The sequence below is a fragment of the Microtus oregoni genome, unplaced genomic scaffold (genome assembly GCF_018167655.1).
Source record: "Microtus oregoni isolate MIOR12 unplaced genomic scaffold, Mior012 000013F_ref0000133, whole genome shotgun sequence".
Classification (NCBI taxonomy): Eukaryota; Metazoa; Chordata; class Mammalia; order Rodentia; family Cricetidae; genus Microtus; species Microtus oregoni.
Genome location: NW_024543072.1, coordinates 10442745 through 10461107, shown reverse-complemented (window position 1 = coordinate 10461107; position 18363 = coordinate 10442745). Strand labels below are relative to the sequence as shown.

The window sequence follows — 18363 nt, the reverse complement described above, 5'->3', positions numbered from 1 at the left end:
TAAACTGTGTGGTCACATCAGGAAGACTCAGCACCCTGGGTGTGGGAAGCACCCCAGAGTAGCGTGTCTACAGATGAGTCCACAGTGGTGCTCACACAGAGCGTCATCCCTCCTCCGTAGCCTCTGGGGCTTCTGGTGGAGTCTTAGGAAACCAAGCCCATGACACAGAAAGGTCATGCAGCTTGAGGGTGCAACTGCACATGCTCTCCCTCTGTCCGTTCTTCCCGTCCTGCAAAGAAAGCCTCCACTTCCTGCTCCATCAGCAGGTGCACTCTGTGGTCACGCCCGGGGCTACACGAACCAGGGTTTCCTACCCCAGAAGCCCACATGGCAAACTGGAGTTATTTGTACTGACAGTACTTTCTCTGCACAGGACATCGCCCTGGAGATCTTTTTCCAAAATGGCGATTCTAAGCTCCTCGTCTTCTACAACAGTGACCGGGGTAAAGCCTTCAAAAGGTAAGGGCCTGACACATTCTCCTTTCCAAGAAACTGACCCTAAACCCTTGGCAGAGAAATGGAGATTTCCCAGCTGTGTTCTTGGGAAAAGGCTTCCCAACCCATAGCAAGCAGAACTTAGGTGAGGTACAAGGAAGAACTTCCTGACTTTTGAGACGAAGTACAAACAAAAGCCTAGGAGCCTCATCTCTGTGGACTGAGGTAGCACAATGGTAATGACTCCGGGGAGAAGTCTTGCAGACAGAGGTTCTTTAAGACGGTGGCTGTGTAATGGACCTTCCAGAACATTTTGGCTATATTTTCTAATTTTCCAAGTCTTTTTTTTTCTTTTGGCTTAATCTCTCTTTTAGATTCCAGTTGCCAATTTTAGTCATTCCAATTTCATATTTTAACCAGAAAGAACTCCAAACCCTGATTCTCACTCGCATGCTGAAGCATCTTTCCTAAGAGAAGCCCTTTGTCGCAGTTCGGCTCCTTCTCCTCTCCAAAGAGATGAATCAGCCTAAGCAACGCCAGCCTGCGACTGAATCCTTAGCACACAGTGATCCATTTCTGTTGTTAGGGACTTATAGAGGCAGGGACAGGTCCACAGAGAAACTAGGCAGAGAGGAGGGTTGGGTCCTGGCCACCAGCAGAGCAAACAGAGCTGAGGGAGCAGGTGGCCTCTGACCTCTGACCTCTGTCCTGGGGAGCTTCAGGATTTGCCCTTCGGGTGCTCCTGGCTGGTAAGTGACCCCAGGGCCGGTTTCCATATCCAGGACTCAGGAGTGGAATGGAGGAAATGGGGTTCACAGGTTTGTGTCTGCCAGAGCTACCCACTTTGGGTCAGTTGCCTCCTAAAAGCCACATTGTCTGCTGCCCTGAGCAGACTTTTGACGCTTGTTGCCTCATGTGCTCCTCTAGCTGCTGGGTACTAGCTGAGGTTTCCTGCTCCTCTCCAGAAGCCTCATGCGTCTCTTTTCTGCCTTGCTAAAGGTGTCTTTGAGGTACCCATTTCATAATAGGGCGGTTGATTTGGTGTCACGTGTTGGAGGTCCCAGTACTTGATCAGTTGGCCTCATCACTCTGGGCCTATTGTCGAACAGTGAGTCATGCTAACAGCACGCGACAAAGGCATCATTTCACGGCAGGGAAGTAAACAGGAGCAAATGAAGGCATCTGAGGTCCTACAGGCCCAACAGTGACCTAAAGGCCTTCACTTCTTCTCGTCTCCGCAAAGTCCCATCACAGTCCAATAGCAGCAGCCTGGGAACCAAGTCTTTTCCCCAGGGTCTTTGTGTGTGTGTGTGTGTGTGTGTGTGTGTGTGTGTGTGTGTGTGTGTAAGATTGTAATGTTAGCTGAGAGCACACAGTGATACACAGGAATGTGCGAAAGGAGTTATCAAATTGGTCATGGAAATGCGAGACCCTGAAAAGGACCTTCAAACCCCTTGATGTGGTAATTCAGTGGCTGTTGTTTCCTGCCTTCGCTGCTATGGATGGACCTGGCCTGTGAGGCTGCCAAACAGACGCCTCAGAGGCACCCGAGGCCTGGTGATCAGGACTGCAGGACAGGCTGGTAGGAGGGACATGGGCAGGAGTGTGTATGTGTGTGTGTTTGTGAGTGTGTGTGTGTGTGAGTAAGCTGGTGGGAGGGCAATGACTCTGCTCACAACACGATTTATTTTTTTGTTTAGCTTTTGCACTTTCCAGCCCAGCTTGAAAGGAAAAGGCAACGCAGAGGACCCCTTCAACTTAAGGTAATGTCAGGTCAGGGTGCGCTCTGCCCTGGCTCTGTCTTATTCTCCTGCTCAGGATCCATACAAAGGGCACAGCCATTTGTTTGTAAATTTCTTTCCAATCTGCAGACATCCTTATTATTACTCCTGACGTTTCTGCTTTCAGTTTAACTTCTACACATAGGCCTGGACTCCACCCGCACAGGCCCCGACAGTCTCAGGCCTGAATAGCTTGCGTCCCCTGCTGTAGAAGGGATAACTCCAGCACAGCCTGATCCAGGCCCTCAGGAATGGGTGTGCACCAGCCATGAGGGTTTCTGGATGTTCAGAAATTAAATCAATGCAGTCTGAACATACTTATTCGGGAGTCCAAAACTCTTCAAATCTGAATCTGTGAGTGCCAATGGGTTGTCATAGGTAGAAACATCTGCGTGTTACCTCAGGTGACACATGGGTCACAGTCAGTCAAATACACTAAGAAGATTGCGTAAAATTGCTCAGGCTTTGTTAGAGGATCTATGCAACACGACCATTGACCTGCTGACAAGGGAGTCACACAGACTGTTAACAGGCCCATCGGAATTTCTCGGTGAGAGTTATATCCCAGACACCTTATTATGTATATGCAAATATACAAAATTCAAAACATGTCCAAACTCCAAGCATTTCTGGTTCTAAGCATTTTGGATATAAAGGAGATACAGTATGAGTGGTGTGTGAATTAGATGGGAACTTAAAAGCCTACTGTGTGGGTCATCTTACTGGTTAATGGTAAGGTTTCTATCCCCAAACGTAGCACCTCCTCTGCAGGGGCCAGCTCCTTGGAAGCCCAATCTAGGGTCAGCAGATGTTTTTACTTCTGGTGGCAGTGAGACTAGGAAGATGGGACTAGTTTGATCCAGAAGTGTGTATGGGCAGGGCAGTTGCCATCCCAGGAGGGATATTCAGTGAATTCGTATTAACTATGAGTGGGTCTGACCAATTCACTCAAAATATCGATAGCTTGTGATATGTGGTGTCTGGTGCTCAACCAAGTGACAAGCAAAACAACCCCAGACTCCCTTCTGTTGTTGAGACTATTATATTCTCATGAGGAGGATACACATCTCAATTTAGTCTGGGAACTGAAAGAAGGTCTGGTGAGGGAAAGTTTAATAAGAGAAATCAACTTGAATTAAGACATAGTCAGCCACAGGCCTGTCATGCGGGAGACTGGGAAGAAGCTTTTGGGGGTCAGGAGGCGAAGTGCAGTGACACAGGGAGCTTGGCTAGTCTGGCGAAGGCTGCTGCACTGGGATGCAGGGAGCTGCAGGGTCCAGACAGAGGCTCGATAACGAGTTTGTGAAGTCCTGGAGGGAACATGAGAGCCGGGCGATTTTATGAGTAACTGGGAGGAAGGGGGCTAAGGGTCAGCAGAAAAAGGAGGAGGGGCCTGGCTTATGTCTGAGAAGAATTACCTTGGCAGTTGGGTCAGGAAAAGAAACTAGTAAGTCAAGGACAGAAGAAGAGACTGGTTCAGAGCCTGCTGCAGTGACCCGGGGATCAGTGCTGGTCAGAGCCAGCAGAGCAGTGATGGGAATGGTCAGATAGCAGACAGGGCTGAAGGGACAGACAATGGGATCTGATGACAGGTGTGAGGTGTTGGTGAGAGGGAGCACTCAGTCCTGAGTGGCTAGAAAATGCAACGGGACAACTGGGACAAGCTGCTGTGCTGACTATCAGCAGCTTTGTTTGGGATGCGTGAATTTAGAAATGTCTGTCACACTTTCAGGAGAGGGTCATAGGCCACCATGTAGAAATGCGAACTTCCAAGTTTAACGGTGGGGGGGGGGGAATGGCGGGGATCTTGACGAGATGTAATTTGGAGTAAATGGTATTTCAAACCAAGCAAGTGGACAAGAGCAGCCGGTGAAAGCATACATGTGGAAAGAGGTGGAGAGTCATGAGCGGTGCCTTGTAAGCATACGGGCCTGCCGAGAGGATGCACGTGGGATGAGCCCACTAGAGGGGAAGCAGGGAGAGACAGAGAGCTAACTAGCCCAGGCTGCGGGTGTGGGAAAGCTCAAAAAAGCCTCCTGGGTGCTGCAGGTAGGGGTGACCAAACAGTCTCAATAGGCCAAGCAGGATACGAACTGAAATAGGACCACTGATCTTGGCAACACAGAATCACTGGCAGCTCTGACCGATGTCAGCTGCTGACAGAAGCAGGACATCAGCTCCTTTGCTCACAGAGTGGGATGTCACAGTGAGTCGGGGCACTGCTGTGGGTCTTCGATGGTAAGGTGGCTGTTTGCCAGCTCTACTGGACATAGTTCAGTAGTTGATGAAGATATGCTCTAGGATATCACTGGCTGGCTGACATCACCCCTGGGCATCTTACACTGCTCTCGTGAGAGACTTATTGCCTACACTTGGGGTCCCCAGGTCATTTTGCTGGAGGTTGTAATTATCCACCCAAGTGAATGAATAGAAGCAAAAAGAGGACTCGTCGCCTCGTATGCCTGGAGACAAAACAAAACAAACAACAAACAACCCAGCCCACAGTGCTCTAGAGTTTATAACAAACCCATTTTTCAGCATAGTGTTCTACCATTGAAGAGTTTCTGTTTATTTCCTTTATACATTGTCTTGAAAATGTTTAAAGTATGGGTGATAAGAAGCTATGAAATCCCTGTAAGATGGTGATCTTTTGGGATGGGTGACAGTGCCAAGGGCACAGGCTCAGCAGCCTCAAGCTCAGCATCACGTCCCCTTCTTACCATGCTTCTGCCTCCAGTCTCTCTCCCCGGAGATCAGTGTATCTGTAATGTACATAACCGCTTTAGGAAAGCTCACTTCGGCTCCTCCCTGAATGGAGCAATAAGGTTCTTGGATGTCTTGATCATATGAAACCCTGAGAGGTCTATGGTGAAAGATGACTCAGTCCATCCCTCTGGGTGTAGGGAACAAGAGTTATAACCAGAGGTAGAATAAATGCTGTCACAAAACTCAAAATGAGTGTGACAACCAATATTCTAGCACTCAGATGATCCTTACACATTCCTGCAGCAACGTGGGATTATGCAATATGTGTGTGAAGGTCTAGGAGTGGTGGGAAGCAGCTTACTGGTTCATCCTCCCCAGAGGCTACATGTGCTCAGCTAACTCCAAGAAACCTAGAACATAGACACAGAAGCCATACTTTTTTTTTCAAAGCAAGTTTCTGAGACTCTGGAAGGATACAATCAATAATGAGTGTGCCCAGTAATGTGTTCTTTTGCTTGAAATGCCTTAACTCTATGACATGGCTGAAGAATTGCAGCTCAGAGCCTATTCAGTATGCTAGAGTCTCACATTAACCATGCCATAGTGACTTTTAAGTTTGTCCTGGAGAGATGTGCAAAGATCTGCCTATTATTGAGTTTAGACTGTAATTTTTTAAAATTTTATTCTAAAAATAACTGTAGATTCACAGAAATTTGCAAAAGAGTAGAGTCTCTATAACTGCCTCATTTACTCTCCACCCTCATGAGAGCATGCTTAATCACGGACTTGCACAGTTTGAAACCCAGGACTATTCCATGTATGTCTGAATCTTTGTGATTTTTGTCATGTGTGCAGATTCATGCAAGTGCTATCTTTCCGTCATTACAAAGAGAGCTCTTGCACTGTCACTTCTGCTTACTTCCTTTCACAACTTTCATTTGTTATTTAGAGACTGTCCTATGAACTTAATCACAGTTTGCAATATTTGAAGACTGGCCCTTTAAACCCTGGAGTAATATCACTGAGATCTGACTAAGTTGTTGCATATTCAAATAGTATGTTTCTTTTTAATTGCTGAGTAGTACTCTATAGGCATGGTATGATACCAGAGTTTGCTCAGCTACTTGTAAATTGAAAGCCATTTGGTTGTTTCTAGTTTGGAACCATTACAAGTAAATTTGGCCGTTTACATTTAGTGTAATTATTAAAGTGTTAGAACACAAGTTGACCATCTTACCTTTTGTGTCTGTGCTTTCCTTGATTCCTGTTTTTCCTTTTGCTGCCTTTTTGTGTACAACTAAGGGGATAGTTAAAATTTGGCTTTAACTTATTTATAGTATGTTTGAGTACATTTCTCTTTGTGCATATTTTATGTTTTATCTCCTTCATAATTAAATGTAATTATATACATGTAATTTTTACAAGTTACTGGTAATGAGAAAGTACCATTTTGAGTGACGTGTAGAGACTGAAACTTTCAGTCTTAATGTAGACTTTTAAGACTTTAATTGCCTATTAATTTATAAAATGTTTGATTTTCTTAAGCGCTCTTTTTACATACATTTGGAAAATCACACAAAACATCTTCCAAAGGTACTTTCACAAGCAGAGAGCCTAGAACCAAGGGAAACAAAGTGAAATTTATAAAGCAATTCAATAATTTGGGTAGCATCGGAGAGCCTGTCTTCCAGAATGTTCCCTCTGCCACTCTGTCTTCTAATTTGGGACTTTTCCTCTTCAGAGTCGTTTATTTCTGTTGGCTGATTAGTCTTCATGTTTTTGCCATAAGCTACTCTAGGAGGTAGGTGGTGAGCGCATCCTGAGGAATAGAGACAGAAGATACTAAGGCAACTGCTCCAGGCAACCAGGGCAAAACACAGGTCACACTGTGATCACACCAGGGCCACCCAGACTGGATCTGGCTCTGAGAAATAGGGACTACTGTCATGGTGGACGGTTTCTGTTGTACTTGAGAAAAGAGAAACCCATGGCTTTGTATCAAGTAATTCCAGGCTTAATGCAACTTCCAAGGAATAAACATGGCAGTGGCATTTTATAGAAGGAAAGAGTATCAATATTGAATAAGATGCAGAAGATGGTGGCTAAGTGCTCAATCTCTCCAATCTTTGCGCTGTCTGGTAGCCAGCGCTTCCTAGCTAAAAATGGGTCTGACTGGAGTGCATGCCAGACAAATCAAAGATGTCTGCCTGCTTAGTTCTCAATCCTAATGAAGTTCAGTGTGCTTAAACCCCTTTCTGAGACCCAGGAAAAAGCGAAAGTGGCAGGAAGCACCTTCAGTGAGGATGGAAAGGAAGCATCATTGTGTACACTAGCCCAATGGAAGGCGGCAAGTCCGTGAGCGAGGTGATTCTGAGGACCAGTGATAAGCATGCCGAGAGGTGGCAACTCCAGTGGGGATGAGGCAGGGAGAGGACAGTAGAGACAGCAGACAGGAGAATCCACAGTCAAGACCCAGACCCTTCTCGGCACGGACTGTAGCTGCAATGTTTTCCTTAACTTCTCTTTGCTGACTTCTCTGGATACCTAGGAAAGGTTGTACCCATCCTCCAGAGAAAGAGCTTCAGGAGGAGCAGTTGGACTGGACAGCATCCACAGACTGCTGCTCTCTCCTAGATCATGTTTCTGTATGGATCCTGAAATGCCTGAGTCAGAGAGAAAGAAGCTGTAGTTGCGAGCCTGGCTCTTTAGTGGGCACATCTGAGACTCCCCCTCCTAACTGGAGTGCTTGGGATAAGGATTCCTGTAGAAGTCTCCATGCCTGGAATGAAAATGATATGTCCTGAGAGCCTTGGCTAAAACTCTGAATTCACCAAAGACCTCAGAAAGGTACAAGATATAGTAGCCAGGTATTCTGCCAGCCACTTCACCCAAGACCTTAGCAAGGTACAAGACATAGTAGCCAGGTATTCTGCCAGCCACTTCACCCAAGACCTTAGCAAGGTGCAAGACATAGTAGCCAGGTGTTCCAGACAGCCATTTCTAGAAACCAAGTACATCATCAGAGTGGATATTAAATCACTTGTGCCATGCAATTCCACAAGAATGAAGTAATCATCCACATCTCTCCAGCAAGCTCAGAAGAAATCAACGCTTTGGGTTCTCCTGCAGACCACAACAGAGATGTTCAAATAGCCCTGGGCCTCTAAGTTTCTCACTGTCTTTGCACACTGTCACCAAAAGCACAGACTAAGAACAACAACAACAGCAAACTCCAAACTTTCTTGACAAGCAGTTCCAAGAAGAACCCTAGATTTGGGTGCAAAAAAAGAACCACAGAAGCCTCCCAATGGGGTCACAAACTGGCTAAAAGTCACAAGGGAAGAAGACGTGGGAGAGTGAAACCTCGCTGTGAACAGATGGGATTTACTGGGGACGTAGATGTCTGTCATTTTCAAATCATTCCTTTTTTTAAAAATTATATTCTTGCTATTTAATCTTGGCTACCATCTAACTCTCAGCAATAACGCCTTAGTCTCTCAAGCCATGGGACTGCAGGAATCCTTCCATTCTATCACAAGCTAGGCAGAAGGTGCTGTTGATGCTAGGAAAGAGAAGGGAGGGAGGGAAGGAGGGAGGGAGGGACAAAGTAAGAGGGAAGAAGGAAGGAAGGAAAGAAGGAGGAAGGGAGGGAGGGAGGGAGGGAGGGAGGGAGGAAGGAAGGAAGGAAGGAAGGAAGGAAATACTAGTTTTGACAACTGCAGGGACTGTCACTATCCCAGATTTTACCCATAGTCACTGAGCCACAGATGGAAGCCCTGAGGTTTCCCATCTAAAAGGCAGAACTCTATGCTCTTGCTGAGGGGCCAGACAAATTCTGTCACCAGAGCTTACAACCTGAAGACTCGGCTAGCTACTTTGTAAATGAATTTATTTGGAGTTTTGCCTAAAACTTGAAAGACAGAAATTCTAAGTATCTTTCCCCCATAGCAGTGTTAGAACTTGTAGGAAAAGAGAAACAGCTTGTGTGGTGGTCCATTTAATCCAAGCATTTGAGAGGAAGAGATGGCCCAATCTCTGCTGGAAGACTGACCCCAATAAGGACCAAAATAGATGGGTCTAGTTAGGAGAAGGCAGTACACTGTGCTCTGATCCCTGATGCTACAGAGAAAGAAGCAGGGTAGCAGAGAGAAGTCAGGGCATCAACAGCAGCAACCCACAGCAAAGGCCATCAGCTCACATCTTCTTGAGACATCAGTTGCCCAGATGTTAGGGATGCAGGACTGAACAGAAAGATGCTCAGCACTTACTTTCTATCTCTGGCTAGTGTTGTGGTGTACACAGTGAATTCCTGAGTAGCTTAGAAGAAATGTTGCTGGCAGGGTGGGAAAAGGAGAAAAGAGAAGAAGAAACAAAAGCCGGGAAACACAACCATGCAGACTTAGCTATGGGCCCCATCAGCAGACCTGATGAGAATATCTTTTTCCTAAGATCAGAGCTGTTTGAGTGACCATTTCTACTCCCAATAGACAAGTTTCCTACACGGATCCTTGTGCCCAGGGCTCTGTTGTAGTTATTCACATCTCAGATATAACATCCCCTTTAGATGGCTTCCCAATAAATCATCTGTGATATTAAAGGAAGAGAAAGCAACCACACAGGGGAGTATTTGGCGAGTGGTTTTGTGATGTATATTGCTGGTGGGTAGAAATGTGTACAGTCTACTTGATGACATGTGTCACAGCTATTTAAACAAAGACCCTTGGACACACTATTTGCAATGATGCAAGACTGCCAGGAAATAATCTAAACCATGGTACCATGTGTTAGTCATCCGGGTGCTCATCACAGAACCATTTTCATTAGTGCAAAAATTAGAAACAACTTAAATGCCCACAGGAATGTATAGTTCTGCATATCATGAGAACGAGCGTCTTGCAGATGTTTGTGATGTTAGCTTCAAAGACCATGTGACAATGTGGGTTTCAAAACAGGGTAGAAATGACACGAATGCTCTGATTTTAGCCATGTGGAAGCATACACACAGAAAAATAACCAGGAAGAAAGCATGCCACTATTACAGCTGGCTTACGCCACAGAATGGTGGACATGGTCAGCTATTCTATTTAAAACTAGACTGTTTGGGTTATTTTTGTAATGAAAAATATTTAATAAGCAGGGGAAACTGCAGCAGGAATTTTGAGCTGGCACAATACCAACCAAGCTTTCTCTTTGTACACGGTCCTTGTGTCTACTACAATGACATCTTTTATTATCTAAGAGTCCTAAAGGGCACCGGGCACGTTCACAGTCCGTCAAGGGCCTTCAGGAAAGCTCAAAATTCTGAGATTTTAGACGTCTGATAGGGAATGTTGCAAGCTAAGCATTATGAAAGGAAAATGAATCCTAAGGAGCTGGAAGATGAAAGATGCTGTCTACTGTTGCTTACAGTGTAAAGAAATGAGCCTGTCCCCTGCACAGAAGCCTTCAGAGCTGTGCACTGGTCACTGCCCATCTCTTGCACGGAGGCCATCAGAGCTGTCCCCTGCACAGAGACCTCCACAGCTGTGCACTGGTCACTCCCCGTCTCTTGCATGGAGGCCATCTGAGCTGTGCACTGGTCACTGCCCATCCCTTGCATGGAGGCCTCCACAGCTGTGCACTGGTCACTGCCCGTCCCTTGCATGGAGGCCTCCACAGCTGTGCACTGGTCACTGCCTGTCCCTTGCATGGAGGCCATCAGAGCTGTGCACTGGCCACTGCCTGTCCCTTGCATGGAGGCCTCCAGAGCTGTGCACTGGCCACTGCCTGTCCCTTGCATGGAGGCCATCAGAGCTGTACACTGGCCACTACTGCATAACTTGCCACCCACTTAGCCAAGTCAGTGGAAGGGCCTTTTTGCAGGGTATCTTCCTCAGTCCTGTGTTCTCAGGCCTATGAAGTTGTGAGTGAAAGGGACACATGGTAGGGTTGTGTGTCTGTTGGGGGTGGGGCCTTACAATAATGGGAACATTGTCACCACAACTGCTATTTTTGCCTGAAGAACTAGTGTGGCTCCTGACTCTGCCTATGGCAGTCTTTCGGCTGCACTCTAGGCTCTCGTTTGTGGATGGAACTGAAGTCCCCTGAGTGTCTGCTCTGTGCTACCTGGCTTAGAAGCTAAAAAGTCCCCAACTTCTTAAGTTTCTCAGTCAGAATGCTCCGACCAGCTCCTCTCAGAACTGGCACAATACCAACCAAGCTTTCTCTTTGCACACGGTCCTTGTGTCTACGACAATGACATCTTTCATTATCTAAGAGTCCTAAAGGGCACCGGGCGCATTCACAGTCCGTCAAGGGCCTTCAGGAAAGCTCCTAGAGCAGCTGTGCAAATGTAGTTGCAAGTGCTGCTTCTGGCTATTTCCTGGCAAAGTTTAGTGGTAATGCCTGTCCATCTCTGGGACGTTTGCTTTTCTACCAACCCCTAAGAGACTGCTGGCCTAGAGGCCTACATCCGAAACTTTCCCATGGAATGAGTTCCATATTTGGGAACTGACAATGCGCCCCCAAATGCTAGTGATAGAGTATGTTGGTAGCATTAGTTCCCTGGGCAATGGGTGACACCAGGAGCATTCGGGACAGAAATGAGATGGACAGATAGATGAGGGCTTCTTTGTTCCCCGAGCTGCATGTATGGAAAGAAATAATAAAGTATGCAGAATAGCAAGAGACAGAAAGTCCCTCAATCAACCAAACCATAGTCGGAGAGGTAGGGAAGGATGTTTTATGGTTTGGATGAAAAGACTCCTATAGTAACACAAGAGTACTTTCCTTTGGGTGCAGCTCACTGCCTCCCCCTTACCACCTCTTCCCTTCCTGCCTCAGGGTCAGGGTCCCAGGTCACCTCCAGTCTTCCTGGGAATCCTTGGCCATTGAGTTGGGTGAAACCAAATTGGAAAAGATGGCCTTTCTTGGTGTCGTGGGGGCCATGCTCTTGATTTTGTACAACTTTTCCCTGGCCTGTTGGCATTTTTGCAGGCACGCTGTACACAGATCCTTCTCTTCCACCAGATAGAGGTTTTCCAGCCTTTTGATGGTGTCCACAAATGCGTCTGTCTCATCTGCCTTTGGAAAGGGGTTCCCTTTTATGTTGAGCTTCTTCAGTTTGGGAAGGTTGGCGATGCTGGCAGGGATGGTATTCAGCAGGTTGTCATGTAGCCCCACCTCATGAAGCTCCTTCAGTGCCCCCAGCGTGGTGGGCACGCTGTCCAGGTGGTTGAGGCCCAGATTCACAGTGCGGATGTTCTTGAGCTGGTTCAGCTCCACGGGCAGCCCGTTTGTGGTCAGCCTGTTGTTACTCACGTTGAGGAAGAGCAAGGAGGTCATCTGACCGATGGTCTCAGGGATCTTGTCTATGTAGTTGCTGTGCAGGTCCAGCCACCGCAGGTTCTGGAACTTGGAGATGGAGTCTGGGATCTTCCTGATGAGGTTCCGGCTGAGGTCGAGCTCGTCCACATCATTGAGGCGCAGGATGCACTTGGGAAAGGTGGTGATTCCCATCTTGCTCAGATCAAGGCGTTTTTTCCCATCAAAGGTGATTTTGATGCAATTCTTGGCCACATTGAGAGTGATCTTCTTGCCCTTGGGGCCTTTCCCGCCCTTGGCCATGGTCTCTTAGTATAAGAGTGTATTTGAAGGATATTTTTCTGAGTTGATGCTGATGATGTTGAGGAAGGAGTTACATAAAACTGCTAGAAGGGAAGCTCTGATAAGAACAGAACAAGATAAATCTGGTTAGTAGAGGACACCACCCTGTGCTGTGACTCCTGATGGTACAGAGAGAGAGAGAGAGAAAAAAAAAAGAAAACAAAACAGGGTAGAAGAGAAGAATCAGGATAGCAGCAGTAGCAAAAGTATCAGAGGTCTTCAACAGTTCTCATCTCTCCAGATGTCAGGTTCCCAGATGTGAGACGCAGTGCTGAGCTGAAGGATGCTCAGTGCTGCTCTCACTGTCTTATTCTCTGGCCATTTTCCTGGGAAGTAGACTTGTGACTCCAGGGTGTGTGCGTGCGTGCGTGCGTGTGTGTGTGTGTGTGTGTGTGTGTGTGTGGTGTATGTGTAAGTGTGTGTGTGTCCTTCTGACTCCAGGTTGTGTGTGTGTGTATGGTGTATGTGTGTGTGTCCTTCTGACTCTAGGTTGTTTGTGTGTATGTGTGTGTGGATTGTGTCTGTCTGTCTGTGCCTGTGTGTTTGTGTGTGCATGTGCATGAGTGTGTATGCTTGGCTATGTTCTACTTTCCCAGACTTTCACATACAGAGTCTCCTTAGCATTGTCAAAAGACCATCCTGGGAGGCTGCGGAGGGAGGGGCTGCTGCGTCAAAGGCAGCAGAAGCCTGGAAGGGAGGAAACAGCGAGTGTTAAAAATGGCTATCATATCCCTTTCCCATTTGAGACCTATAAGAGCTAGCAGGCTTTGTTTACTGTAACTATGGAGCGGTAAGAGCAGCCCTGGGTCTGGGGAGCAGCATCCAGAGTGCCCCTCCTCTCCCTGGGTATGGAGGGTGCCAGGGTGGGGCTGCCAAAGCTTCTAGAGAATGCTCTTTCATCTCCACTGCTCCACAGCCTCCCCCACATCCTTCACACCAACACTCAACTATAGATTGCTCTGTATAACTAGGTTTGGGGGCAGCACAGAGAGCACCACACAGAGCCCTAGAATGTGGAGAGTTGTCTTAGAAGTCTAGTCCGGCAGTTAGCAATTTTCTTTAACTCTCTGCCCCAGTCTCCTTATTTGTGAAAACAGTCCCTTTACAGAGCTGCTAGGGGATATAGATTGTCTAATACTGCATAGCACTGGTAATGGTGGTTCTTAACCGTTAGTTACTAAGAACACAGAGTGTTCCCACTCTTCAACAGTCTCAGGAGACCCAGTGTTGTTCCTGCTGTCTGGAGAGGGAGACTGATACTGAGCAGTGAGGGAGGCGACAGCTAGAGACAGGCTCTATACACTCAGCAATGGAGCGACACATTCCCAAATCTCCACAGTCTGGACAAGGGAAAGCAGATCAAAACCTAGGAGAGCCAAACGCAATCTAAGGCAGCCCCGGAGCTCTGTGGGCTTGTATTAGGAAGGAAAATGCGGTGTGGAGGGACCCCTTAGCCCTTAAGAGCATTTTCTGCTCTTGTAGCAAACAAGTTTAGTTCCCAGTACCCACTTGGGCAGCTTGTTACCTCCTGTAATTCTAGTGCCAGGGAATCTAATGCCCCATTCTGGCCTCTGGGGACACTGCACTGAGGTGCACACACAGATATACACGTAAGTACCTAATTTAAAATTCAAGTCTTCAGGTGTATGAGTAAGACAGGCATTTGACTGTACCTATCAGTTTATATTGGAAATTCTAGGAAGTGAAATAATGCAAGAAAATGAAGGGTAAACAGAAAAGAATGAAGTCAAGATACCTGTATGTGCAAGTGACCCGATGGTCCACATAGAGACGACCGTGAAATGTTCAGGACAGTCTTTAAACTGATAACTGAATTTAGCAAGATTATGGGAAGCAAGGTTAAAGGTTAAGACACAGCTGCCTTGCCAGATATCTGCATATTAGCAAGTAACAGGCAGAAGCTAAAACTTGAAAAAAAAAACCACCAATGTTCCCCAAAGGAAAATGCATCCATATTTCATATATATATATATATATATATATATATATATATATATATACTAATGAGGATTTCTATGATGAAAATTATGAAATAATGACTTAAGAAAAATATTCTTCATAGGAAACCATAGTATGCATGAGTTAGACAACCCAACATTGTTAAGCTACTTCTCCTGAAATTGGTCAAAATAACATGATTCCACTTGAACTTTCAGCAAGATTATATACATATATATCTATGTATGTATAGATTTTTATTTCATGTTTCTATGCATAAGCTACACTTTAAACTTAAAAACTAATTGTAACTCCATGGTCAATCTCTGTGACTATCTCTCTGTGCCTGCTTGTTCAGACTAGGTTGGCTCTCAAGAATATTGTGTGTGTGTGTGTGTGTGTGTGTGTGTCCACAACAGTTCCATTCTGTCCATTAAGAGCAGGCAGATGTGCAGCATCTGAACATTACTGTGAACACAGGGAGAGGTGTTCACGGGAGGCATGTCAGAGAAACTGTTCTGCACTTGAGTTCACCAAACAGATGAATTCAGCACAAGAAAACCTATATATTCACAATATTCTATTCATCAGTGCCTCTCTTAGAGTGTTCAGACATTGCAAATAAAATCAAGAGTCACAAGTGAAACTTGAGTTTCGGATGAACATGAGAGAGTGTTAATTCGAACATCTCAAATCCTGCATAGGGCTGTATTTTACTTGGCAGCCGTAGCCTGGGGCCTGACCAAGCAGTAAATAAAATTGCCTTTGTCTGAGGGTCTTCTTAGTCCTCTGAGACTGATTTAAACCAAGATCCTTTGCTTATTCTTGCCCGAATCCATCTGTTTACTCCTTGATTGAGTGCACCGGGGCCTACCTGGTATCAAGCCTCTGAACGACACACACTGTACATGAACTCACACCCTAGTTTAAATAGTTAAAATCCAAACAGTCACTAATTCTGGCCACCAGACTGCCCTGCATATTCAAAGGTTGGCCGCCATTTGGTTTTCTTCTCCTTAAGATAAATTCAAGCATGAGTTTGAAGGCTCCGAGACAAGACAGGATGCTTCCAGCAGACTGGGATCCAGTCAGGCCAGCTGGACCTGCCCCCACAGCCCACCCATGCCGTGGGAAGAAGCCTTCCCAGGTCTGAGTAGTGGGGGCAAGGGAGCCGCTGGGGACGGGCTAAAGAACTGGTCCATTAAGGAGCCTCTCTCCAATGGGCCCTTTGGCTCTGAGCCTACCCATCAATCAACTTAAGGCAGAGTAGGGGGCTGACTGGCCTAATGCACTTTGCCACCTCCCTAGTGAGTCTGGATCCCCAGACAGATCAAGCCACGTGGGAACATCCAGGACCCTCTCCCCTTTTATTCATGCTCTCCTCAAGGCCACCATTCGCTGGCTGGAATCATCAGTTGTAGGCAGCCTACTACACTGTGCCAATAAAGACACTTCTGATCCCCGAAGCTGCTTAGGGCCACTGGAATTGGGCAGGGCCATGAGTTCTGTTTCAGAGGCAGAGAAATCAGGGACCGATCCCCTGTCACTTTTCTGTTCAAGGCCAGGCCTGTCCACCCGTGGATAAGGAGAGGAAGCAGTGAAGGTGGAAGAGTAAAGCAGATGGTCTTTGATCATTAACTTAGCTCATTAATGATCTTTCATTAGCAGATGATTTAACTAGATTTGTTCTTATCAGTTCATGGAAGTCTTCAAGTATCATAGCGTGGCCAGCCCACACAAGGAAGAATATACATAAATACAGCAGACAGACAAATGGGTTGTGGATGAGGGGATCTATGGATGAAGGGGGTCCTGTTGCACACGTGCAGACTGGAAAGCCCAGTATGAGAGAGTTCCAAGGAAGTCCTATTTTTTTTTTGTCTTCTACATCTGTGTTTTATACTTGGGGGTAAGTGGGCCAGTTGGTCTGATTTTAATTTCTGAATAATTTTTCTATCTAGTCATTGTGAATGAAACAGCATGGAAGGACACCCCATGGATATCTAAATTAAAAATGTAATGGCAACCTATATTTTAATACCATCAACACATTTGCAAATGCCTTTAGCTCTAAGCGCCTTGCAATCATAATAATGCTAGCATGTGTCTGGTGCTTCACACTCCTGAGTCTTGGACTTCATTTTTAAGTAACACTGATTGTTTTCACAGGTTTAATATGTCTAAATAACTTCCTAGCATAGAATCACAATAATTACTTCATTCTTTGACTGATGTCTTAGATGTAGGATAGAACATAATCGAACTGGATCTGCCAAAGTACCACTGTTTTTTAGCCCATGTTTTGGGGAAACTTCATGTCACATGGATAATAAATAAGAAATACCCTTGGCTTGTGGGCTCTCTTAGGCAGTGACGAGAACTTCCCTGAGAAATCCGTTAACCCCTAAGTACATCTGAATCTCAATGCAGCATAATGTTATGCCCTGACGACCCCTCCTCACTTGTGAGAGAACAATGCATGGACTCGACCCAATCTCCCAAACAGCCCAACTTAGCAACACAGCAGTGCTGGTGGGAGCTGCCCGCCACTGAGAGAGGGGTTCATGTGTCACACTGCTAGACTGGAAAAATAACACAATTTAAAATAAAAAGAAAAAAAACCTTCCAAGTATGATGCTTAGTGGTTGTTACTTTTGCCCCCACCTGGAAGTCAAGAAATCTCAGGGTTAATCGTCCCAGACTGAGCATCCTTGGAACGACGTTTGTTCTTTTGCCCATCCCATTTACTGGGCAGGGAACGAACTGGCTCACCTGCTTCTGTGGTTTCCCACATGGCTTCCTATCATTCCCCCAAACAGGTGCTGCTCACTCTAAGGAAGGACTTTAGTGTCCTATGAGGAGTCACTAGGGAGGCAAAGACAAAAGTCCCTGAGTCCCCTTTGTGGAGACAAAGTGTCTGGAAGTCCTTACAACTCTCCCCCAGGTCAGCACTGATTCCTCACTTAGGCGCAGCCTGGGCTGGGAGAAAGGATTACTGCTTGTCCAGCACCCATTCTGGACCAGGAACGGTGTGCTATTTGTTTCATGGTGTTATTTGGAGTGTTATGGGAGTGTAGCTGTTAAATGCTCCATGCTTTCCGCTAACTGCCCCTGCTTTGGAGAAAGTAGACAGTGGATGGAATCTTACAGGGTCGTGATCTCAGCGTTTCCGATGTCTGTTGTGGAATGCTGCCAGCTGTCCAGAGTTGTGTGCCATTGTTGACGAAGTGAGATGGGCTAAGGTCCTCACTGTGAACATGCTGCTGGGCTCTCATACATCTCCGGTCCCTATACCATTCTACCAGAGATCAACCCGATTTATTAAAGAAATAGAGTTTAGACTCACAATAGTCAAGTGGCTTGCCCCAGGTTACACAAGCCACAGGCAAAGTCAAACCTAGAAGGTTCAGAATTTATAAACATACTTCCACTACAATCTGCTTCCTGCCCCTCAGCCTCCTTTATCTGTGCTACAGTGGTAGTAAATGTCTCCTGTGGGGGTCACAGTGCTGGTTTCCACTCCCTCCATAATGAGGAAGACATTCTGCAGTCCTAGTACTACCAGACTAGAATCCTGTCCAACCTTCTTCAGCATAATATTAAGACCATGCCCTAACCCAAGAAGGTGAATTCTTACTAGCAGGTTCCATGACAGTGGGACCCAGGAGTGTTAGGGTCTCCAGATTCTAGGTGTCCAGATACTGGCTATGGTACATACGAATGTTACCTGTCTTGATATGAGAACTGTTTGAAGGGAATGAGCTCTTTGCCAACTATATAGATAGGAAGTTTGGCCTAAGATTCTGAGTGGGTCAGCTATGCACATATCCCGCTGAAC

General features: G+C 46.2%; 2 protein-coding genes across 2 annotated transcripts in view; one reads left to right on the top strand and one right to left on the bottom strand.

Moving 5' to 3' along the window:
• The window catches only part of Wdfy4 (WDFY family member 4), a 202373-nt gene that overhangs the window by 139447 nt on the left and 44563 nt on the right, over positions 1 to 18363 (top strand). The window contains exons 45-46 of the mRNA XM_041662791.1: positions 374 to 459; positions 2136 to 2198. Of these exons, the coding sequence (XP_041518725.1) occupies positions 374 to 459; positions 2136 to 2198 (149 nt within the window). The remainder of the gene's footprint in view (positions 1 to 373; positions 460 to 2135; positions 2199 to 18363) is intronic.
• Lrrc18 (leucine rich repeat containing 18) lies at positions 11730 to 12527 on the bottom strand. Its single transcript, XM_041662792.1, has one exon. It carries the CDS (start codon positions 12525 to 12527, stop codon positions 11760 to 11762), a length of 768 nt encoding a protein of 255 aa, XP_041518726.1. The 3' UTR covers positions 11730 to 11759.

Coding starts and splice junctions, on each gene's coding strand:
- Lrrc18 (XM_041662792.1), bottom strand. CDS start 12,527: ATGGCCAAGGGCGGGAAAGGCCCCAAGGGCAAGAAGATCACTCTCAAT.